Source organism: Pristiophorus japonicus, chromosome 6, assembly GCF_044704955.1.
Source record: "Pristiophorus japonicus isolate sPriJap1 chromosome 6, sPriJap1.hap1, whole genome shotgun sequence".
NCBI lineage: Eukaryota > Metazoa > Chordata > Chondrichthyes > Pristiophoridae > Pristiophorus > Pristiophorus japonicus.
Window position 1 is genome coordinate 96959298 of NC_091982.1, and position 25184 is coordinate 96984481.

Below are 25184 nucleotides of genomic sequence, written 5' to 3' on the forward strand. Positions count from 1 at the left end.
TGATTAAGGCTATAGCGATAGCCCAGGCGTTCATTGCCACCAGTGACAATACGAAGCAAATCTCTCAGCACACAAGTGCTGCTACAAGTACTGTGAACGAAGTGATGATTTTGAATCGTAACATACAGGGCAGGTCACACATACCTGCAGCGACACGTCCGCAGATGTCTGAGTCCACCATCAAGGGTGATGAATGCAAGGCCACTAACACCTTGTTGGCGCTGCGGGGGTGATCATTGTTTCCATTCATACCGATTCAAAGAGTACGTTTGCAAGGGCTGTGGAACAATGGGACACCTCCAACGAGTGTGCAGGTGAACTGCAAAGCCTGTTAAACCTGTAAACCACCATGTTGCAGAGGAGGACAGATCCACAGAGGATCATGACAAACCAGAGCCTCAGATCGAGGAGGCAGAGGCACACATTCACCACGAATTGTCCCCGATAATGCTAAATGTTGAACGAAATGGACTCACGGTGTCACTGGAGCTGGACACGGGCGCGAGCCAGTCCATCATTGGCAAAAAGACTTTCGAAAGGTTGTGGTGTAACAAGGCCTCAAGGCCAGTCTTAACTCCAGTTTGCATGAAACTAAGAACTTGCACGAAAGAACCGATTCCTGTAATCGACAGTGCTACCGTAAAGGTCTCCTACGATGGAGCAGTGCACAAGTTACCACTCGTGAGTGGTACCGGGCAATTGTCCCATGCTGCTCAGCAGGAGCTGACTGGGAAAGATACGCTGAAACTGGGACGGCATCCGAGGGCTATTGCCCGCTGACGATACTTCGTGTGCCCAGGTCTTAAACAAGTTTCCTTCGCTGTTTGAACCAGGCATCAGGAAATTCCAAGGAGCAAAAGTGCAGATCCACCTTATTCTGGGGGCGCGACCCATCCATCACAAGGCGAGAGCAGTAATGTACATGATGAGCGAAAGGGTAGAGATCGAGCTGGACCGGCTATAAAGAGAGTGCATCATTTCCCCGATTTGAGTTCAACGAGTGGGCCAGTCCTATCGTCCCAGTCCTCAAGGGAGACAACACCGTCAGAATCTGTGGCGATTACAAAGTAGCTATCAATCGTTTCTCCCTGCAGGACCAATACCCACTACCAAAGACCGACGACCTCTGCAACGCTGGCAGGAGTAAAGACGTTCACGAGGCTGGATCTGACTTCAGCCTACATGACGCAGGAACTGGAGGAATCATCGAAGGCCCTCACCTGCAGCCCACGCACAAAGGTCTTTTTGTTTCTAACAGATGGAATCCGATTGGCGGCGGCGATATTCCAGAGAAACGTGGAAAGCTTACTGAAGTCGGTACCGCACACCATGGTCTTCCAGGACGAGATCTTGGTCACAGGTCGGAACACAGTCGAGCATCTGCAGAGCCTGGAGGAGGTTCTTAGTCGACTCAACTGCGTGGGGCTCAGGTTAAAACGCTCAGTGCGTTTCCCTGGCGCCTGAAGTGGAGTCCCTGGGAAGGAGGATTGCGGCGGACGGCATCAGGCCCACCAATGCGAAGACGGAGGCAATCTAGAACGCACCGAGGCCACAGAACGTGACGGAGCTGCGGTCGTTTCTGGGACTCCTGAACTACTTTGGTAACTTCTTACCGGGTCTCAGCACACTGTTAGAACCACTGCATGTCTTACTACGAAAAGGGGACGAATGGGTTTGGGGCAAAAGCCAAGAAAATGCCTTTGCAAAAGCGAGAAAATTGTTATGCTCAAACAAATTGCTTGTATTGTGTGATCCATGTAAGCGTTTGTTACTAGCTTGTGATGCATTGTCATATGGCGTCAGGTGTGAATTGCAACAAGCTAATGATTTCAGGAAACTGCAATCGGTTGCTTATGCATCCAGGAGTCTGTCTAAGGCTGAGAGCGCTTACAGCATGATTGAGAAAGAAGCGTTAGCGTGTGTCTGAGGTAAAGAAAATGCATCAATACCTGTTTGGGCTAAAATTCAAATTGGAAACTGACCATAAGCCATTAATATCCCTGTTCTACGAGAGTAAAGGGATAAATACCAATGCATCGGCCCACATCCAGAGATGGGTGCTCACGGTGTCCGCATACAACTACGCCATCCGCCACAGGCCAGGCACAGAAAACTGCGCTGATGCTCTGTCGGCTGCCAGTGCCCACCACGGGGATGGAAATGGCACAGCCCGCAGACCTAGCCATGGTTATGGAAGCATTTGCGAGTGAGCAATCACCCGTCATTTCCCGGCAGATCAAAACCCAGACAAGCCAGGATCCCTTATTATCTCCAGTCAAAAGCTGTGTACTTCATGGGAGCTGGTCCAGTGTCCCAGTTGAAATGCATGAAGAGATAAAGCCGTTCCAGTGGCGCAAAGATGAAATGTCTATACAGGCAGACTGCCTTCTGTGGGGCAATCGAGTAGTGGTCCCCAAGAAGGGTAGAGACACCTTCATCAATGACCTCCACAGTACCCACCCAGGCATCGTAATGATGAAAGCGATAGCCAGATCCCACGTGTGGTGGCCCGGTATCGATGCGAACTTGGATTCTTGCATTCACAGATGTAATACATGCTCGCAGTTAAGCAATGTACTCAGGGAGGCACCGCTAAGTTTATGGTCTTGACCCTCCAAACCGTGGTCTAGGGTACACGCCGATTATGCAGGCCCGTTCTTGGGTGAAATGTTCCTTGTGGTTGTAGACGCCTACTCCAAATGGATTGAATGTGAAATAATGTCGGCTAGCACGTCCGCTGCCACTACTGAAAACCTGCGGGCTATGTTTGCCACACACGGGCCTACCCGATGTCCTGGTGAGCGACAACGGGCCATGTTTTACCAGTGCTGAGTTCAAAGAATTCATGACCCGTAACGGGATCAAACATGTCACATCTGCCTCGTTTAAACCTGCGTCCAATGGTCAGGCAGAGCGAGCAGTGCAAACCATCAAGCAAGGCTTGAAGAGGGTAGCTGAAGGCTCACTGCAGACTCGCCTATCCCGAGTCCTGCTTAGCTACTGCACGAGACCCCACTTGCTCACTGGGATCCCACCTGCTGAACTGCTAATGAAAAGAACACTTAAGACAAGACTCTCGTTAGTTTACCCTGATCTGCATGAGCAGGTAGCGAGCAGGCAGCTTCAAGAAAGTGCATTCCATGATAGCGCAAATGTGTCACGCCAGATTGAAATTAAATGATCCTGTATTTGTATTAAATTATGGACAAGGTCCCAAGTGGCTTCCCGGCACTGTCGTGGCCGAAGAGGGGAGCAGGGTGTTTCGGGTCAAACTTTCAAATGGACTCATTCACCGGAAACAGTTGGACCAAATCATACTCAGATTCATGGATTATCCTGAGCAACCCACCTTGGACATTACCTTTTTTGATCCCCTAACATATACACTAGTGGCAACAGGCACCACGGTTGACCACAAAGCAGATCCCATCATCCACAGCAGCCCAGCAAGGCCAGCTGCACAGCAGCCCAGCGAGGGCCCAACAAATGATTCCAACAACATCCCCTTCACACTGAGACGATCAACCAGGGCAAGAAGGGCCCCAGATCAACTCACATTGTAAATAGTTACACTATTGACTTGGGTGGGTGGGGGGGGGGGGGGGGGCAGAAATGTTATCTATGTAAACTTGTATTTACTCTGTATAGCCAGCAGAGAGCTCATCACCTGGAGTCCCAAGGGATCCCATAATCCCTTGGGAGCACAAATATTTAAGGAGGCTTCACAGGTTGGAGAGGAACTCTGGAGACCTGCAATAAAAGACTACAGTCACACTTTACTTAGTCAGACTGAACACTGAGCTCATTCGCCATACACAACATGAACAGTAAAGACAAATCTAAAGTGCTGCACCCAAGAACAAGAAGAAAGTGACACCTGTATTCCATGTATAGGTACAGTGTAAAAATAGTGAAGGATAAAACCAAAAGACATCCAGGAATCTTAGACTTAATGCTCATCATGTTCAACCAATGCAGAACATTGGTTCACACATGCACATACAGTATTAATATCTGATGAAAATATTTTAGTGTCGGCTGTACCACAATTTTTCTGAACAAAAATAAATCAAACTGAATAGATTACAATTGAGAAAAAAATTCAATACCTGTATATATTCTGCTCTTTCACAGAAAAGTCCACTCTTTCTCGCTTTTTCTCCCTCCCGCCTCAGGTTTTGTTGTAGGGTTGTGGATTCGGGATGTTGGAAAGACGTTCCAAAATCCGGAAATACCCAAACCTCGGCCCAGGCATTTCCGGATTCGGGACGTCGGAAAAGCATTCCGAAATCCGGAAATACCCGAAATCTTCAGTCCCGAGGTTTCTGGATTTTGGATGCTCTACGTGTACAAAACAATCTTGAGATGTACAATTTTTGAAATATAGATGCCTTTCTGAGCTTTTCACATGAATAAATCACATCCTGCGGTCTCTTGCTTCCAGTCACATCACCTCTGACTTGTTTGTGCTAATGTTAGAACAATTCCAACATCATCGCAAACAATCGATTTAAAGGCTTTCTGACACTTAGTGCACTCTTGTTAATCTGTGGACAATGCATCCAAAATGACTATGAAAAATAAATGGCCGTGCTACTTTGAGCTGGTTGATAACTGTTGGTAGCAACTCTTCCCTTAGCAGTTTCTACATAAACTGACATAGCCATGACTTTTTAAATGGTGCCTTATGAGCTAAGCAAGATTCTTCATCTCGTGCTACAAATCACTGTGAAAAGAAACTTCTGAGAAGTTTGAAAATATGACCTCTCAGTTCTCTTGTGTTTCATGAAGTTCTGTTCTTGTGGAATGTTTCAAGACAGTGATCCTTTGAATACTAATATTCTAGAAATAATGGAGTTGTGCAGAATTAATACAAAACACTAATTATAAAGAACCTGATGTTTTGAAGTTATGTTAGAAAATCTTAATGTACTAGATAAGACTGATCAATAAGTGCTTTTTGTCACAGAATTATTGTAATCTATGATATTGATTGCTCTGTTCAAATAATCCCACATATTTTACAAGAAATGAGAGAAAAAGTTACTGTTAGTGATCACAATTGAACACCGAAGCTGTTGGTATGTAATTTCCCTACTATTTTAATTAACTCATTTAAAGTAAGAGACAAAGGCCCCAATTTTGCCCAGCACTGAGTGCCGTTTATTTGGCGCCAGTGATTTTTTTGGGGCACTAAAGCTCAGTTGAAAGATTCCCCAATGTTAGGGCGCCGGCATCTATTACCAGTGCCAGAATGTTTGGCGCCGTACATTTTGAACGTTGGTGTACCTATAAAAGAAGGTTGTGTGTCATTTCTGGGCATAAGGCCAACTTTCCCTACGAACAAAATATTCAAACCAGCGCACAGAAACACCTAGAAACACCGTAGGAAAAACCCTTACCTGCAGTTAAAGAAATCCGTGCTGGCCTGCTCCTATCCCCGGCTGAAGGGACTTCCCTGTCTCTTGTAAATAAACTTTTAAGGAATTTAAAAAGCGAACATGACCTATATGCAAGTATAAAAATAAAAATGTCAACTTAGCAATAATGCTGCTCCTGTGATGATAAATGTAATAAAAGAAAAAATCTTCACCTTTTTCCCGCGATGTTCTCACTGCCCAAAATCTTCCAAAAAGTGCATGGAGTCTTTAACCATCAAGTAAAGCCTTCTCCATATGGTCGACTGCAGCTGCTGCTAGCCCTCTGCTTTTGTACTGTGCATGTGCAGATTTTTTTTTGGAGCGTATGCGCTGTGCATTTCAGGCGCACACTGGAAGCCCCGCCCTGCATGATCGACTTTGGTAGCGCCGGCGCCAGAAGGTGCGCATGCTGGAAGAAAAATTAGGATTTTTATTTTCAGCGTCGAGGGGCCAAAAAAAAACGGGCGTCCAGGTGAGTGAATGCCATTATTTTTTATTCACGAAACTTGGGCCTAATCGGGGCCAAGTTTCGGCCTGAGTTGCTCCTGTTTTTTTGGAGCAACTAGTTTAGAATGGAATATCTTAGAAATTTGAATTCTCGGCATTTAGTTTGCTCCAATTCTACTCAGTTAGAACAGTTTCACTTTGGAACAGATTTTTTTTTTCAAAAGGGGGCGTGTCCGGCCACTTACGCCTGTTTTCAAAGTTTAGGCAGTGAAAACTTACTCCAAACTAACTTAGAATGGAGTAAGTGAAGATTTTTGTACGTTCGAAAAAACCTTGTCTACACTTTAGAAAATCAGGCGTAGGTTACAAATTAGGCGTAGGGAACAAGGTGGGGGGGAGGGGGGGAGGGGGGAAGGGAAGTCATTAAACTCTACAATCAATCCTTAGTCATACTTATACAAATATTATACAAATAAATGCAACCTGAATAAAAATTTATAAGCTAAGAAAAGATTAAATAAACCATGTTCCTACCTGTGTGAAAGAGCAGCAGCCTTCGAGCTGCTGTGCTTCAGGTCGGCCTTTCATTGGAGACAGGCAGGGGTGTGGCATCAGTATCTCGACGGCAGCCCCAACAGCGGCAGTAAGCAACCTTCGAGCTGAGCTGCTGTGCTTCAGGCAGGCCTTCATTCAGTTAGTGGCTGGCCGGCAGCCGAGGAAGCAGCATGCACGCAGCTTTCGAAGGGGGTTGAGACCATTCGGCCATGCGATAGGGGCGGCGTCAGTGGCTGGCCAGCAGCCGAAGATACAGCAGCAGCCTTCGAGCTGTGAGGGGACTGAGGCCATTTGGCCACGGGATAGGGGCATCGTCAGTGACTGGACGGCAGGCAAAGACACAGCAATCAAGCAGCCTTCGAGCTGTGAGGGGGAATGAGGCCATTTGGACAGGGAGAGGCAGCCACATAGACAGTTTTATACTTAAATTTGCATAATGGGTGCTGCATTGTCAACACCATGTATTATGCAATGGTTCGCCATCAATTCACTGCATAGGAGAGAATTGATTAGAGCTCACCGCACCAGGAACGTCGTAGCCCGTAGGTTGATGGGCAGGAGACCTTACCCACATCGACAATATCGAGCCAGGCGCTCGTACCTGGACATGAGCGAGGCTGATTGTGTGAAAAGGCTGCGTTTTCGCAGAGAAGTTGTCACTGAGACCTGTGATATGGTGAAAGCAGATTTGCAGCCCAGAAGCAGAACGCCAAATGGCCCTGTCTGTTGCAGTGAAGGTAACAGCTGCACTTTCTTTCTATGCCTCGGAATCGTTTCAGGCGACAACTGGAGATGTGTGTGCCATCTCTCAACGTGCAATACATGCCTGCATTTACCAGGTCACGGCTGCACTGTATGCGTGAAGGAATGACCATCAATTTCCCAATGATCACAAGCGATCCATGAGAGGGCTGTGGGCTTCTTCAGGATTGCCGGCTTCCCAAAGGTACAGGACTGCATTGATTGTACCCACAAAGCCTTGCGAGCACCTGTTGAGGATTCTGAGCAGTACCAAAATAGGAAAGGTTTCCACTCTATCAATGTGCAGCTCGTGTGTGACGACAAGCAGCGCATCATGTCAGTCGATGCGAGATACCCTGGCAGCACCCACGGTGCGTTCATCCTACGCGACAGCGTTATATCTGACATGTTTGAGCAGCAGCCAGAAGGGCAGAGTTGGCTACTGGGAGACAAAGGGTACGGCCTGACCACCTGGCTCATGACGCCCCGACGTGTGACACAGACAGAAGCTGACCGTCAATACAACATGGCGCACATTGCGACGCGCAGCATCATTGAGAGGACCATTGGCATATTGAAACAGCGATTCTGATGCCTGGACCATTCTGGAGGACACTTGCTATACTCTCCTCATATTGTCAGTCACTTCACTGTTGTGTGCTGTATGCTTCATAACTTAGCCATCATAAGGCAGCAGGAGTTGGTAGTGGAATCAGAAGACCTACGTGAGGGTCCAGTGCATGATAGTATTACGGAACAGCAGGATATGAATGATGCAGTGCCTGATGCTGGAGCACGAGGTCGGAGGAGGACCGTCCATCGTGCCCCTTTAACGATTGCTCGAACCTTGCACCAGCAGCTCATCCATGAACGCTTCAATTACTGATGTCTGAGTGCTCTGCGACCACTATTGCGCATGGACATGTTTATTCTTTGCAGTTCCTACGTTGTGTTGTGTTAATGGAACATGAAACAGTTTTAATGAAAAAATATTTTATTGAAAAATTAACGTCACTGTAATAAAATATTTGTTGTATCAAACTTTACTTTTTAATATGACTCTTTAAGATCACTTAAACTTGTAAAGTTACAAAAGTTAGAAAACAGTTTCAATGTGAAAAATCTTACACTCTGAAGAACACTTAAACTTCAGGATCACTTTTTAAGTGCAAAATTAAATAAGATACAAAAAATGTGAGAGCATTTACACTAAGATCACTTAAAACCATAAGATCACAAGTTGTAAAGTTACAAAACTTACAAAACAATTTCAAATTGAAAAATGCTACTACAGCTACATCAAGAACAAGAATAAAAGCAGCAAAAAAAAGGCTGCAACCATGTCTCATCCATAACTCAGTGAATGTTCACTTCCTCATGGGGGTGTCATTTGATTGGCCGGGCTGTATGCCTTTATTGCAGCAACTACCTCAACCAGGCCCTCCCTGACGGCCTGTGCCGACACTTGCATGCTCTCCCTGACGGCCTGTGCCGTCGATTGCACTCCCTCGGACATTCCCTCCCTAAGTTCCCGTGTCATTACTGCTATTTCTCCTGTCAAGACCGTCAACTCTTCACCCACTGCACTGACGCCACCGATGAGTGATCGGGTAAGCTCATTAGTCTCCATACCCAATGCCACAACCTGAGTCGCATCTGTTGCACGCTGCATCTCAGGAGAGCGTGTCTCCAATCTCCTCCTCTGCCTGGGTCTGCCTCGTGGCATCACTACACTGGGAGACGCGGGCACGGACAGTGGGACGCTCGGTGTTGCAAGCGGCACCACTACACAAGGAGGCGCGGTTTGGGACTGTGAGACGCTCTGTGTTCCAGACGGCAGAACTAGAGGGAGAGGCTCAGGCTGGAACGGTGGGATGCTCTGTTGCAGACGGCAGTACTAGAGAGAGAGGCTTGGGCTGGGATGGTGGGGCGCTCGGTGTTCCAGACGACAGCACTCGAGTGCGAGCCATGGGCTGGGATGTTGGACGAATGGGTGTGAACTGCTCCATGATATCAGCCAGCAGCACTGGGACCCGCAGCGTCGGAATCAAAACCATAGTAGGTGGAACCAGAACCTGTGCGAGAGAGAGGCGCAGGCTCGGACGGTATTGCATTGACTGTAGAATGCTGCATTATACCAGCAGCACCACTGGGACCCGCAACATCGGAAGCAAAACTATGGAAGGTGGAACCAAGACCGATGCTACGGGTTGCAGCTCTGATGCCCCTTTGATGGGGGCTCATAAACATTAATTTGGAAGCTCTCCCCCCTGCAGACATTTCAGTCATCACTGCCATCATCCAGTCTGTTTCGTCCGCATCTGGTTGCACTGGTTCTTGTTCTGTACCCTCAGGGTTGGCAGCAGCAGCAGCAGCAGCGGCGTCCATCATCATCATCATCATCATCATCAACATGTTCTGCAAAATACATCAGAACAGTCAAATGCTTAACAGCAAGGGAGGGGGCCGGATGGGTGGCATGAGTACTCTCTCACATAGCAGGTTAGGCAGCGGGTTGATTTAAAGGGCCATGATGCATTTTCAGGACTTACCCTCTTCCTCGCGTGCGGGCCCAGCTTGTGCTGTACTGATTGCTTTTCTCCATGTACGACTCATCATAGCAGCTACCCTTTGTTCCAAGGGTGTCAGTGGATGCAGATTGGGCATGCCTCCTCCTGTCCGAGTTGCCTCCCTTTTGTTGGCCAATTTCTTCTGCAAAGAGTAAAATATAACTTTTTACAGTGTGTGTCAGTCTGCAAGGTGGGACATACAGATAGCCAGGTTACAATTACGATTAAATTAAAAATGGGAAATATTACTTACACTAACTACTTGACCAAGGTCGTGCCATTTCTTTTTACACTGGCTTCCAGATCTCATGGTATGCACCACTGCGCAGTAATCTTCTGCAACTTGGTTCCACCGTTTCTTCTTTTCTTTTGGTGGCACTTTTATGCGACCTCTGTTGCTGGTATCTAGCTCCTGCCATCTCTGCTCAATGACGTTGACTAATATCTCTACTTCCTCATGCAAGAAATTCTTTGTTCTTGGTGGACGTTAATCCATTGCAAAGTTGAATTGGCACTCTTATTTCTCAAAACACACAGTACTTAATTTGCATGCACCAATGCAGCACCGGTTCTGCAAGTTTAGCGGTGAAAAGCTGAACTCCGATTTCAGCAGGTGATTTATTCAACAGTGCTGCTCAAAGCACTCCCTCACACACACAAATATCTCAAAAATTAAATTACAAGCCTTTCCAGGGGTCCAAGATACAAATCTTCACTTTTTCTCCAGTCCCTTTAAAAATGGCCGAGTGCCAATGTTTGTTTCACACTGCGCGTGCGTGCGCGCATGCTCCATCGCGCACGCGCAGGATTGCCGGCACGACGTTGGCTAATTTGAATTAGACCCGCCCCCCACTGCTTAGAGAAACGGTGCAAGTGTCTGGCTCCGCTGAGAGCTCCGAGGAGCCGGAGTATCTCACAGTTTTTCTCCTGCGTACTTTTAGGTGCGAACAACAGACGTCCAGCTCGGGGCTGCGCCGTTTTCGGCGCGGCCCGAAACTTGGGGCCCATGAGAGAGGTTCGAAATGATTTATTCCGACAAATGCAGGGGAAGGTCTGCTCTTAGTTGCCCAAAACCGAACTCTTCAAAAATCCAAAAGTCTCACCAGTCTTTATACAGATTTAGTAGGCCGGCCTATAATCTTTTGAACTGACAGTGATCGAGAACGCTACCCGTGACTGTAACACAGGTGTCTCTACAATCTTTGAAATGACAATTTAACACAGAAGTAAGGCAAAGACAAATAGCAGAATTTGTTACCGCATTTGGTTCAGTCAAAGAAAACATTCATTTCACAAAGCACAAACATTTGTTAACATGAAAGACTGGAACTTCGTTCTGTCACAGCACAGAAACATTGGTTTAAAACTTTTGTAAACCCTTATCAGACTGCCTGCTGTGTGAGCTGATCCCTTCATCTTCCCGAGCATTTGGCACCCCTCTTGGCTTCTTTGAATGTGTTATCTCTGCCTCTAAACTGTTTTATGTATTCCTTCAAAATCTAAACTTCATTTTCCTATCATAGTTTTACATAGCATCTGTCGATAATTCCTTAACCTACAACGGAGTTCATAGATTTTAAAAACACAGGTGCAAAAACATGTTAAAAATATGGTAATTTCAAATACTTCCTGTCTTGCCACATAGATTATGGAGAAAAATAAGCCTTTTCCCCATTTTTTGAGGAATTTCAGGACTTTACTATGGTTCAAATGCAAATGATTCCATGTAGCCAAAGTATCATAATAAAATTAGAGTAAGTTTTAATATATACCTGATGGCCTATAAAGTACTTTGATTAATATATTGTAATACTATTGATTTATTTCTGTAGTTCTCATGGCAAAATTTGCACTTAAGAAAGCCCATCTGTCAGCACATTGTTTTAAGTCAAGATATGTGGTGACAGCAAAATGCCACAGTTTTTGGAGCAGCATTATTTGTATTTAAGTGTAGTTACACGGAGCTATGTAAGTTTAATGGAATAGTTAATTTTTTCTTTTATAAAAAAAAATAGATTCTTGGGGCTAGAAATTTGGTTCTCGCGATAATTGTATTTTTTCACCCAAATTATCGTTACAGCGGCAGTAAATTCGAGCTTCAATTTGCACAGCGGTAAAAATCAGTGATGCATGAGAATTCGTGACGCAAACCATGATCTTCGCCAACTTTACTCTGAGGCCAATACCATTGCGAGTTGGCCCTAGGGAGGGGAAAAACACCAAAAAATAAATTGCAAAACACAAAAAATAAAAAATCACAACATTCACAAGACACTTAACTAGCGAATCGCTGCAAAAGAGTTTAAAAAAACAAAAACTTTAACTTACCTTTTTTGCAGGCCTTCATACTTACTGCTGATCCAAGGGCTGCAACGCAGCTTTTTCCTTAGCGGTTTTTTTCGTCCTAAATATGGGTGCGCTCAGAGTCAAATTTTTGGCGAAAGCGATATTTCGAGTCTTGCACAGCGGCGCCCCTCTTGCCAGTGATATTTGAAAAGCGGCGCCGCAAGACTTCTCCGAATTTCCCACCTTACTGTTTTTCAGCAAAAATGGCGAAAGATCGCCGAAAAAACGGTCATAAGGTCCGTGAATTTTTAGCCCTAGGTGTTGTATTTCTATTTGAAAAACGAGATTTATCAGGGAAGGTTCTGCTTGACCAATCTTATTGCATTATTTGAAGATGTAACAAAGAGTAGACAAAGGAAATGCAGTAGATGCAATATACTTTGATTTTTGAAAGGTCTTTGATAAGTCGAATCATGATACAGGGCGGGACAAGTAGCAGAATGGATAATAAGCTGGCTACAAAACAGAAAGCAGACAATATAGGTTCAGGACACTTACTCAGACTGGTGGTAGGTAGGAAGTAGTGTTCCACAGGGATCGGTGCTGGAACCACTGCTGTTCACCATTTACATAAACGATTTGGACTGTGGAATCGGAAGTACAATTTCAAAATTTGCGTTTGACACCAAATTGGGGTGTGAGTTAATACAGAGGAAGACTGGGAAAAGTACAAGAATGGACGTTAATAAACTTGCAGAATAGGTGCGTAAATTGCAAGTGAATTTCAATGTAGGTAAGTGCGAGATGTTGCCTTCTGGTAGAAGCAATAAAGAGAATACGTATTCCTTGGAAAATAAGAGTCTAAATGGGGAGAGGAGCACAGGGTTCTAGGGTAAACATTCACCAATCATTAAAAGTAACATTGCAAGTTAACAAGGCCATACAAATGCACTGGGGCTTATTTGTGGAGGAATAAAATTGAAAAGCAGGGAAGTTATTGTCTCCAAATTACAGAAAAGGATATAGAAGCACCTGAGATACTGGAAAAGAAATAGATTTACAACAATGATACCAGCACTGAGATGTTATAATTATCAGGAAAGACTGAATGGATGGGTATTTTTCCTGAGGGGTGACCTAATCAAGGTCTTAAAATTATGAAGGCATTTGATGGGGTAGACGTCGAGAAAATGTTCCGACTTGTGGGTCGGTCCAAAACTAGGGGCCATAAGTATAAGGGCCTGGGTTATGGAGACAATGGTGAAGGAACGGTGCTAGTCTTCCATTACGCTTCCAGCTGCCCACAGACTTTTCGTGGGCTTTTAAGCGACAACTTAGTGCTTGGAAATCCTTTTCAGCATGCCGGCCTCTACAGGGGATCTGTGGCGTATGTGAACATGGTAAGCAATGGTGTGACTTTTCAACCAATCAGATTGAGGAATCCTCACTGAGACAGTCCAAACCAGGAAGTATAAATTTGAATATTTAACTCAATGCCAAATCATGTACAGAACGTGAAATAGAAAGGGAAAGAAAGATGGGATTAAGAGAGATAAGAGACAAAAACATTTTGAAAAATTATTTTAATTTTTGACGTAAAAAAAATTTCCAACGCTAATTCTGAAGGAATGAGACTCCATACTTGTAACAATAAATTTTCAGTGCTGGAAAGGTTGTTTGACAGTAATTAAGACTTATCACGCAATAAAAAATTTACTTACACCTATATGCACCAGCCTAACTTTTCTGGTGTGTTCAGTTGGTAACTAGCAGGTAAGTACAGAAACTTCACGCCCTTGCATGGATTTCAATGCTGAGTCTTTCGGCGAGGAATCAGTGTGGCACCGTTTGTGGAGGAACAGGGCAAATCAGACAACAACCACATTTAACTCCGCATGCACAGACTCCAGAAGTTGTTCATAGAAGAATCAACATAGAAGGAGATCATTCGGCCCATCGTGTCTGTGCCTGCTGAAAAAGAGCTAATCTCACTTTCCAGCTCTTGTTCCAGAGCCCTGTAGGTTACGGCACTTCAAGAAAGAAAGACTTGCATTTATATAGTGCCTTTCATGACCTGGGACTTTAACCCACAACTTTTTGACTCAGAAGTGAGTGTGCTACCCACTGAGCCACAGCTGACACTGCATATCCAACTACCTTTTAAATGCGTTGAGGGTTTGTGTTCTACCACCTTTTCAGGCAGAGAGTTCCAGACCCCCAGTCCCCACTAATCCTTTTACCAATTAGTTTAAATCTATGCCCCCTGGTTATTGACCCCTCTGTTAACAGAAATAAGTCCTTCCTGTCCACTCTTATCTAGGCCCCTCAATTTTATATACTGTCTCCCTCAGCCTCCTTTATTCCAAAGAAAATGGTTATGGGGAGCGGGCAGGGAAGTGGACCTGAGTCCATGATCGCATCAGCCATGATCGTATTAAATGGAGGAGCAGGTTCAAGGGGCCATATGGTCTACTCCTGCTCCTATTTCTTATGTTCTTAAAACAACCGCAGCCTATCCAATCTTTCCTTATATCTAAAATTCTCCAGTCCAGACAACATCCTTGTAAATCTCTGTACCCTCTCTAGTGCAATCACATCTTTCCTGTAATGTGGTGACCAGAACTGTATGCAGTAAAAATTTCACAATCAAACCCAGTCCTAACTCAATTCTGGTGGGACTCGAACCCACAACCTTCAAATGACTTTTTCAACCATTCAGTAGCAGTCTGATGTGCTATCCATTGTACCACCGAGCTGAATGCTGTCAGAGTTACTCCATAATGGAGGTGAGCACTGATGGCCTCGCCTTTATTCTTAATGCAAAATCTAGTACAAGATAGTCACCAATAAATCAAATAAAGAATTCAAGAGAAACTTCTTTATCTAGAGAGTGGTTAGAATGTGGAACTTGCTACTTTGATACAAATAGCATAGATGCCTTTAAGAGGAAGCTAGATAAATACATATGGGTGAAAGGAATAGAGGGATATGCAGGTATGGCTAGATGAAGAGGGGCGGGAGGCAGCTCGTGTGGACCATAGAAAGAAAAGAAAGATTTGCATTTATATAACGCCTTTCATGACCACTAGATGTCGTAAAGTGCTTTACAGCCAATAAAGTACTTTGGAATATAGTCACTGTTGTAATGTGTCAAACCATAAACACTAGCAGACGAGTTGGGCTGAATGTCCTGTGTCTGTGCTGTAAATTCTATGTAAAAATAAATTCTACAGTAGCAAAAAAGAGCTTGTAAAGTTTTAGCAGACTATTATTTAACTCTTATTTATATCTATATGTGCATCTTGCTGATTGGTGAGGTGTTATTTTGATAAACTTGTAGGCCAGAACACGAAGTAGTCTATCATTGTTTTAAATATCTCTTAAATTGTTTAAGATGTTCCTAGTTTTAGTTTTTAGTTTTTCTGTTCTGAGCCTATAGAGACTTAATGCTTGGTAGGAACTACTCAGTTGATATCGGTTATGAGAATGTTTGAGAGCTGTTGCATTAAAAAAAACTTGCAACTTGATAAACCAAAATCTTTTCTGCTGGTCAAACAATCCAGTACTGGATGGAGACAGATCTGCATAAAATTGGGAAATAAAATGCAAATAACTCCTGTGCAGTGGGAGATTTTTATCTGCATCAGGGATGGAATTGTAAAAATAATTCTGGGAAAATCTTCGCAATCATTCCCTCCAAACTACTGTCCTGCTAATTTAAGAACTCATTGGGGGTAGTTTTAACCTAACCCATCCGGCGGGAAACTGATGAGATCTGCTGGTTTTTGCATCCCGCCCAATTATATTCTCCATTGAAGCCAATAGAGTGTAATATTGGGCGGGGTGTAAAACAGATGTTCCACCCAAACCTGTGTGTTTCCTGCCCAGCGCATTAAGTTAAAATTACCCTCATTGATTATTTTTGGACTCTGGTAGTTTTGCACAAAATATAAAGAACTCTAGGTTGGTTATTTAGAGAAACAAGATTCAGTGATTTGGGGATTTACTCAAATTCTTTATGAATATTATAAGCAGTTAGGAGAGGAAATAACCTTTCAGAAAGTTGGTAAGAAATGTATTTCTTAAGAACCATGTAGGAGTTATAATGATCTTGTCTTCGGCTTGGTTAATGTTAGTTCTGGTCTATTATAGTATTCCTTGCCATATCTATCCATAAACACCAGTCCCCTTTTAATCTTTTCCTACTTGTAATTTGTAGATATGCTGGTCTATTACAATTCATATGTAAGTAATACTGTCCTAAATGAGCTTTTACTACTTCTGCTCAATTGCTGTACAACTAATTACTGTTCATTTACATCCATGCCATTAATTATTATGTGCATTCTCTTTGGACTGTGCATATCCATTAAAGTTCACTACAATGATATTTATAGCACTGTCCTTCACTTATCCTTTAGCAGTTCAGTTTTTTGCCTCATATTTCTAAACCTAGCTTGTGAGTTATGATAGTTGTTTGTTACTTCCAGTTCCAACTCGTGGACGAAATGGTGCAATTTGCATTTCCATCACTCTTTCTTTACCAATATTCTGCTGGAATTGTAATACTGCACCTGTTTTTAATACTGCAGTAGATTTTTCATATGAAAATAAATGATGGTTGTGTTTTAAATCTAAAATGAAATGAGGTATTGAGCAGAGAAACATGACTGATATTTCCATCTCTTGTTCTGCTGAATTATAAACTCCCTTGACATCATGAAAAGATTTTAGTATTGGTAATAATATTGCTTGAGTTGGTTCATCTAGCAAACATTGAGTGTTTATTTTTTTTTCTTTAGGTCGCCTGTATGCAGTTAATTAATGCTCTGGTCACATCGCCAGAAGATCTGGATTTCAGGATACACTTGAGAAATGAATTCTTGCGTTGTGGATTGAAAAAGATACTTCCTGTAAGATGAATTAAGAATTCATTCATTTATAACTTTTTAAAATGTCAGGGAATAATTTACCACTGTTGACTGCATAACATTAAGGAGTTGTAAATTTGATTTAGCAACATCAATGCATCACCAAAATATGTGTAATCTCAGGCGCTGACGAACTAACTGAAGATGTTTGAAACACTAATAGTGGGGTTACAAGGCTGCAACATGGCTTGGGATGATAGCAGTAAAATAGAACTACTGACATAAGTGCCTCATCTCACAGAAGGGCTGGAGGAATGTGTTCTGGGAATGGTAAATGTAGCCTTTTTTTATCCATCTCAAGCACCTTAAATTGGGATAAACATTTCTTTAAGTGGCACAGCTCAATCTTTCTGATGAACATTCTAGAAATACCATCCATTTTTGGTTGTGTGGCAGGGAAGCAGGAGAAGGAAAATACACTTATGATGACTGTTCAGTTTTGGTGACAGCATTGAACACATTTTGTGCAATTATCACTGTGTACATCATAGTACATGCAAAGCCATTATTTGATTTTCCATTGTATAATAAGTCTTGCACATTTTTAATGATTTAGATAAAATCTGCCTCTCATCACAAAAAAAAACACAATTGTAAGAGGTTGTTGGTAAGGGCCATTAGCTGGGAAGACCGAGAAAGAATGTGGAAACATCCATTGAGTTCAGAATCAAGCTTCGTGTTAGCATGGTCCATCATTCACGTGTAGAAATGTGTTGCATTTACTATGGAATAAGTTCACTTTTTCCACAGCTGCCATGGTGTCCATCTGAAGGGAAGTAACACCTTGTAGTTGCCTATCCTTGGCATAAGTGCTCTTGTTTGAGTGGTGATATCCTAGTCATGAATATTGGTTCTGGAGGATTTACTGCACTTGAAGCTGTAATGGAAGTTCATTGAAAGAAAACTTTTAATGCAGCGTTGTTTTGGTTTTAACTGCACATGTTCAGTTCCTCTCGATATTAAATAATAATGGGAGGAGAGATATAAAAAAGCTTATTGAAATTAGAATGCAACTGTGTAAATAATTCACTAATGTGTCCATTAAATTTGAGTCTTTAATGCAATAACCTGCCCAAGGCCCCATTTTCTTTCTCTTTTCAGGTGTCTCATAATGTTTATAAGTTTATATTGGTATGTTTTACATTTATTAGGTATTGAAAGAAAAAGAAAATGAAGAACTAGATATTCAATTAAAAGTATTTGATGAAAACAAAGAAGAAGACTTCATTGAAGTATCACATCGACTGGAAGACATCCGATCGGAGATGGAATATCCTTATCAAATCATGATTTTTGTTCTGTGGTTTCATTTATTTATGATAGCATTATAGAAACGCAGTGTTATATTAAAGTAATGAGACTGCAGATTATTTCATTGCAAGCTCATTAAATGCAGAATGAGTGCTTTTTTTATTACGCAATTTTAAATGCGAGATAAGTGTGTTTGTATTTTTGATCTGACCTGTCAACCCCATCTTTTGTTGAGCAGTAGTTGTTTGGTTGTATTTTTTTTAATAACCGATTCTACTTAATGAACCGAGCCAATCCTCAAATACCTGTATTTCCTCAAGTTTTCCCCAGCATGATGTACTGATGCAATCTGGATTTTTTTAATATTTATTTATTTTGGCAGGTATGATTTGTAAGTGATGGATAATGTGTCTTTCAGTGACTTATTTTTAGTTGCACATGTAAAAGTGAATGAGTGCAGCAAGAAATTAGTACAGCTACATTATCCTAAAGTTCTAACTATCTGGTACAACTACTTGAACAATGGAAAATTATTTTTTGTTAGTTTTCTGGGCCGAATAAGAGGACATGGATATTAAATTAACTCTCAAGGAAGATCTGAGATCAGACGGAAGCAACCGGTTAATTTATCAACTGTTGAGATTTGCTTATCTCTAGTTTTTAAAATAATCAGGTTCGAGTGAAAACCAATATGGTGGGTATATTGTGTTTAATTGGAGGTTAGGATGGAATATAGTACACACCCCCATGACAAGTAGCTGGTACCGAACCTGATCAGACAGATGGCATGCATGGACAACTCCTCCTCTTCCTCTCTCTTCCTGATCTACCCAAGAGTGTTACCAAAGTCCACATGGTATCCACCCTTAGGAGACCTTGCATCACTTAGGCTTCTTTGAGTCTTGCTTTTACTTTTTAGGGGTGGGCAGGGGTAAAATATGGACAAGACCATTTAACCTGTCGAGAGTCTCCTTAAAACAAGGTGCCCAATGGCATGTCGAGCTCTTTGTGTAAATCATGGAAAACGGCCAACCCTCCTATCTTCCACCTGTCGGGGGTCTTCACACAATCATTACATATGGGTTCTGTACTTGACCAATCCTGGCCTTGTAGCAGGCTGAGGGCTGTCTTCCCTTATCTCATCCGGCCCTGTTCTCCCAAGGCTAGAGTCTCTCATACTCATTTTCCAGGAAAATGAAACTTACACAGTTTCCAGTAAGACTCAATTTATACACTAACCCATTGCATGTCTCGAGCAGCAATGTACAATCATTTAAACAGTATTATTCGGGTCACAGTTTCATTCGCATAACCATATGCATTTTTAGGCACCTCTCATTTCTAACACAACAGGGTCAGAATTCAGTTATCTTATTCTTTATCAAGAAATCTTGACTTTGATCATGATTCACATGTTATGCATGCATCACACATTCAGCCTTCTAACCTACCAAACATAATTTGACATGAGACCAGGAGATATTAGGACAAGTTACCAAGAGCCTGGTAAAAGAGGTATGTTTTAAGGAGCATTCTAAAGGAGGAGGGAGAGGTAGAGAGGCCGAGTGGTTTAGGGAAGGAATTACAAAGTTTAGGTCCTAGGCAGCTGAAGGCACGGGCATCAATGGTGGATCGATTATAATCAGGGATTCTTAAGAGGGCAGAATTGGAGAAGTTCAAATATCTTGGAGGGGTGTAGAGTTGGGGAAGGTTACAGAGATTGGGAGGAATGAGGCCATGGAGGGATTTGAAGATGAGGGTGAGAATTTTAAAATCAAGGTGTTGTCAGACCTGTGTAGGTCCCCGTGCACAGGGTGATGGGTGAACGGGACTTGACGCGAGTAAGGATATGGGCAGTTGAGTTTTGGATGAGCTCAAGGTTACAGAGGGTGCAAGGTAGCCAGCTGGCCAGGAGAGTATTGGAATAGTTGAGTCGAGAGGTAACCAAGGCAGGTGGAGGTGGGTGATGTTACGAAGGTGGAACGAGGAGATCTTGGCGATGGAGCGAATTTGTGGTCGGAAGCTCGGCTCTCGGGGTCAAATAGGATGCCCCAATGGTATAAATATATTGAGGTTTGAGCAGACAGAAATCGGTTTTAGAAAATATTTTCAAGTTTTGCATTTTTAAATGTGAAATCCTGTGCTTGTTAAAATCAATTTGACGTATTACTCAAATACTTATTTAAGTGCTTTATAATGGAAATGATGAATGCTTATATTTGTGTCAAACATAATGTAGCAGCATCTTATTCGCTTTTTATTCTTAACTTAATTTGCACCGACATGAATGAAGTCTACCATCTGTTGTCTAATATGGTGAAGGACACTGCTGCAGAAAATTATTTTCTCTCACTGCTACAACACCTACTGCTCATCAGGAATGATTATTATATCAGGTGAGAGGTCACTTAGAGTGAAGTCTTTATTATTTTGAATGACAAACAAGTGTCATGACAAGAACCAAACAAAAAGCATGGTTACAGCAGTAATGCGAGCAAATTGATGAGATGTCCAGTTTTTGAAGTGCAAATTATTAATAGTGCAGAAGATGCTTTTCGAATAGATTACATTCAGTTTGTTTAAGTGATAATATTATATGATTGATTTCTTCAACGTGAACTGAATGAAGCAACACAAAAGGAAAGATGCTACTTCAGCAAGTTGTAACATATATAGCATGGAAAATGGATTGTGAAGTTAAATCCGAGAACTTGAGAAATCAAATTATTTTCCTACTCCAGTTCCTTTTATAAAAAATGTTTCATTCCACAAATAGAATAAAGGCTGTATCATTTAAGAGGGGAATAATAATGAAATATCTTTCTAAAATATGTGTTGCATGAAATATATATAAGTGAAGAAATCTAAAGATCTAGTGATTTTGTATGACTCTTAAATCTATGTAAAATTGGAGTTATGTTTGTTGGAGTTCCAGTTATTTGGGTCATGACTGGCTCAAAGATGCACAACTGAAACTCTCACTGGCTAATAGTGTGAAGGGGGAGGGGACAACTCATTATTACAAGTTGCTGGTATAGCCTATTATCTCCATTTATCAACATATGTGTTCACAATATAGGTGAACATATTTTTTGTTATTAAAAATAAACTTTAAAGGTACATTGAAGCAAATGTTGACTGAAAATGATTGGGTCGATCCGAACGTCTCCGACCGGAAAAAATGTTGCGAAAATACCTGGTGGTCACCGAGGCGCCTTCGATTCCGGTCGGAGGCCTTCATTCAGTGGTGCAGTGTACAGAGAGATGTTGGAGTTACGTGGGCCTGGACCATCAATCAACTAGGTACTATTCTCATTGATAATAATGAGAACTCTGTTTTTACGAGCTCCCAGTACTATCAATGAGAATAACCCCCTAAAACAATAAACACAACATAATTTAAAAAAAACACCTCACATATTTAAAATTAATTGAAATTAATTATTATTAATTTTTTTATTATGTGTTTCAATAGGGTTTAAAATAAACTTACCTTAATGGACAGGGTTTTAACATAAAAATGTATGATTACATTTAATTTGTATATGTTTCAAAACTCTTACGCTGGCAAAAGTTAGCTATGTGCCTGCTTTTACCAGGTGTAAAAGTTTGAAGGGCATTCGCTGGGCAAGAAATGGGCAAATAGCCCAATCTCACCCACGCGAATGTCCTTCTCCCGGGGATGCGGGGGATCTGTCAAGAGAAATCTTTGACCGGTCAGAAAAGCCAGTTTTCGGCGCATGCGCATCGCGCCCCGAAAACCGGCTTTTACAAGGCCTCGTATGGACCTGGTGATGCCAGACTTTCAGGCCCAATGTATCTCTTTCTGTTCGTTTTCTTGTATTCCACTGTCCTTAAGGTGTATTCAATATCTGGTTAGTTTTTGACTTAAATTATTTGCGAGTAAATTATACTGCATTTAGGGTTCGGGTTAGGCTTTTGGCTTTATAACAGCATGTGCGCAAGTCTTGGGCAGGGTATATTGTGAAAACTTCACAGGTTGAATATGACTTGGCATGCTGAGCTCCTTATGCTCAGTTCATCAAATAAACTTTGGAATTTAATATAAGATTTTTAATGGTGTTTTTAATTTGTGCTGCTTCTGAATGCAACTGTTTGAAAATCATTTGAATTTTTATTTTTATACTTCTAGACCCCAGTATTACAAGATAATTGAAGAATGTATTTCCCAGATAGTATTGCATCGAAATGGAGCAGATCCTGATTTTGAATACCGTAAACGGTTAGATGTAGATTTTAGTCATCTTATAGGTATGTTTGAATATTTAATCAACACTTGATTTTGCTATGTCAACAATTTTTTTGGAAATTTCAATATACTCAAATTTTCTATGGCATTGCATCTCTGCGGTGATTTCCTGGATGTTCCAAACACTATTAGAAAATACTGTGACATACTTGTTAATAAAATGCATCTGTCAACTAAATACATTTTTAATCATTAGAAAAATAATTAACTTAATCATCATTGAGTCAGCCAATATGGCCTTGGTAGAGCAATGTCACATATATTTGGATTAATCTGATCCTCATGAGCAGATGACTGCTACTGTTTGTGCAATAACAAAACCAAAAATGAAACAACTTTATATTCTTTACTCAGTTGGGCAGTTGTGCATAATTGTTTGCTAAAAATCCAATCCAAATACTTTCGAACTTGCTTGTAATCTTTCTTGCTTAACTGCTGACTGCCGCATGAGTGAGTCCTGGTTTAATCCAATTAGCATTCAAATAATGTAGGAAGTACAGAATGTTGAGAACCTGAAAAGCTTTCAAAAATACTATATACAAATCTGCATGTAGCAAAAGAAGAGTTAATGCATAAGTTTGGAACAGATTATGAAATCGGTTGAAAGATGCTTGCATTAACTAAGTTCAGTTTTGTTAAGATGCAATTTTGCAAATTGCTTATCTAAATGTGAAATTCTCAAAATTTGGATGATTTTTTTGGTGCACCACATAATATATTTTAAGAATCCCAGCTAAAAACCATGGTGCTGCTAAAAATAGTGGGGCTGGCAGGAACAGTAAATTGGCGCTGGTGTCTAATTAACAATAGACTTACCATGCAGTGGTGTTCATCCCACCAAGAGGCCCTAATGCAGCGTGGCCGTAGTATCGTTACAGCAAGAACAGCCTCCTGTTAAAGCGAGGCTGTCGTATCAGCAAGCAGTTCAGTCTCTTAAAACGGGGAACTGTCTTCTAAAGAGAAAAAAAAATCAGGTTAAAATAGGCAGTTTTAAGTTCTTACAGCTCAACTAGCTTCTGAAAAAAAAAATTAACATTTAGAAGAATTCCCAAATGGGAGTCTTCAACTTTGCCTTCCACACCTTAAAAAAAAAAAAGCACATGAGAAAAGTGCTTCAGCACAAAACAAATGGCTCAGTAAGCCAAATAAGAGGCACCAAGGGTCTTGCACGCAGCACTCCAGCTTTGTGCAGGGAGTCAACAGTGCAAGAGAGGTCCTCTACCCACAGGAGTCAGGAAGCCCTCCAAGAACGAAGGATGTGTGACCAGATCACTGAGGCCATCACTGCCAGCAGTGTCGCCCCCAGGACCTGGCACCGATGCTCAAGGAAGCTTCATTACCTGAGACCATTGATCATGGTCAGTGAATGCAACTTCAAAGGCTGTCAGCTACCAACTGCGCCACTAGTCTCACACTGTTCAAAGTATGACAGTTCCCCTTCCCCTCTCCCCCCTCCCCCAGCCCACAATCACTCACCGACCAACAACCTATATCAACCACAAGGCACACCTCCCATTCCTAGCTTTACCTCCTACTCTTGGAGGAGACAGTACTGGTCATTCTTGGCAGGGGGATGGCTGAGCCCTTGGCCAGCAGCAGGGCTGGAAGGATACAAGATGCTGGTATTCTCATACATTATCCTCCTCCTCGCATGCACATCATGCTTTCCCGCCCTCCCCTCTCTGCAACTCCACCATTAGGTCTTACTCATTTCACACACCCAAGAAATGCAGCCTTGGCCAAGAAGTGGGAGAGGCGAGTGAAGAGGAAGAAGAAATGCAGTCACTCAATTTCACACTCCCAGCCACCAGCTCTTCAAGGTCAACCAGCAAGGCCATTTGCACTGTCCCCCACAAAGTCCAGCAGTCTTCCACCAGCCATGCTGCAGCCACTGGGGTAGCACTGTGTGGCATCAGTAGGATAGGCACATACAAGTCCGTCACGAAGGGAATGCATAATGGTGATGAGTTGATTTCTTAATGTCATATTGGATGGATAGATATATAAAGTTGGATTGGAAAGTTTGTTTTCTTGGGATTTTTATTTCAGCATTGTGGCCAAGAGGATACTGTGATGGTCAGTAACAGAGGGAAGATAAAGTGTGGGGCAAATGTTGAAATGGGAATTGGAGTTGTGGTCATTTGTACCGCAGGTGGATCATTCCATTCCGGATATCCTGGCCAAAAAAAGGCTGTCTGGGTTGCATCCTTCCTTCTGCATCTTCCTCTTCCATCTATGAGCAGATGCTGGAAGGCTGAAATAAAAGCATAAAGTGCTGGAAATACTCAGGTCAGGCTGCATCTCGACCTGAGACATGAACTCTGTTTCTCTCTCCACAGATGCTGCTGCTGAGTATTTCCAGCATTTTCTGTCTTCTGGAGGCCTTCCTTTACCATCAGAGACCTTGCAAGCATCCAGCAGCACTCCTTGCACACTTTAAAAACTTGTGGCATGTATTGCACCAAGCCACTACCTCAATAAAAAAAAAACTAAATCCAGTCTAAAAGCTTAATGTAAACTTGCTGGAAAGATATGTGTCCCTTTACAAAGTGCTGACAGCGAACTTGGGACACGGCACTGAACTCACCGCTAAGGTCAAAATTTGCAGAGTGTAAAGTTAAGTCAGCGTTGCACATCGACTGAGGTCACTCTGATCCCATTTGCATCTCCAGGGCCAGCGCTGCCGTTTTTCGCCAAGATAGTGACGCAAACG

At 42.4% G+C, this 25184-nt stretch overlaps 1 protein-coding gene across 1 annotated transcript in view; it reads left to right on the forward strand.

Moving 5' to 3' along the window:
- The window catches only part of diaph2 (diaphanous-related formin 2), a 503895-nt gene that overhangs the window by 404850 nt on the left and 73861 nt on the right, over positions 1 to 25184 (forward strand). Inside the window, exons 11-14 of the mRNA XM_070883985.1 lie at positions 16822 to 16932; positions 18102 to 18220; positions 20481 to 20597; positions 22355 to 22473. Of these exons, the coding sequence (XP_070740086.1) occupies positions 16822 to 16932; positions 18102 to 18220; positions 20481 to 20597; positions 22355 to 22473 (466 nt within the window). The remainder of the gene's footprint in view (positions 1 to 16821; positions 16933 to 18101; positions 18221 to 20480; positions 20598 to 22354; positions 22474 to 25184) is intronic.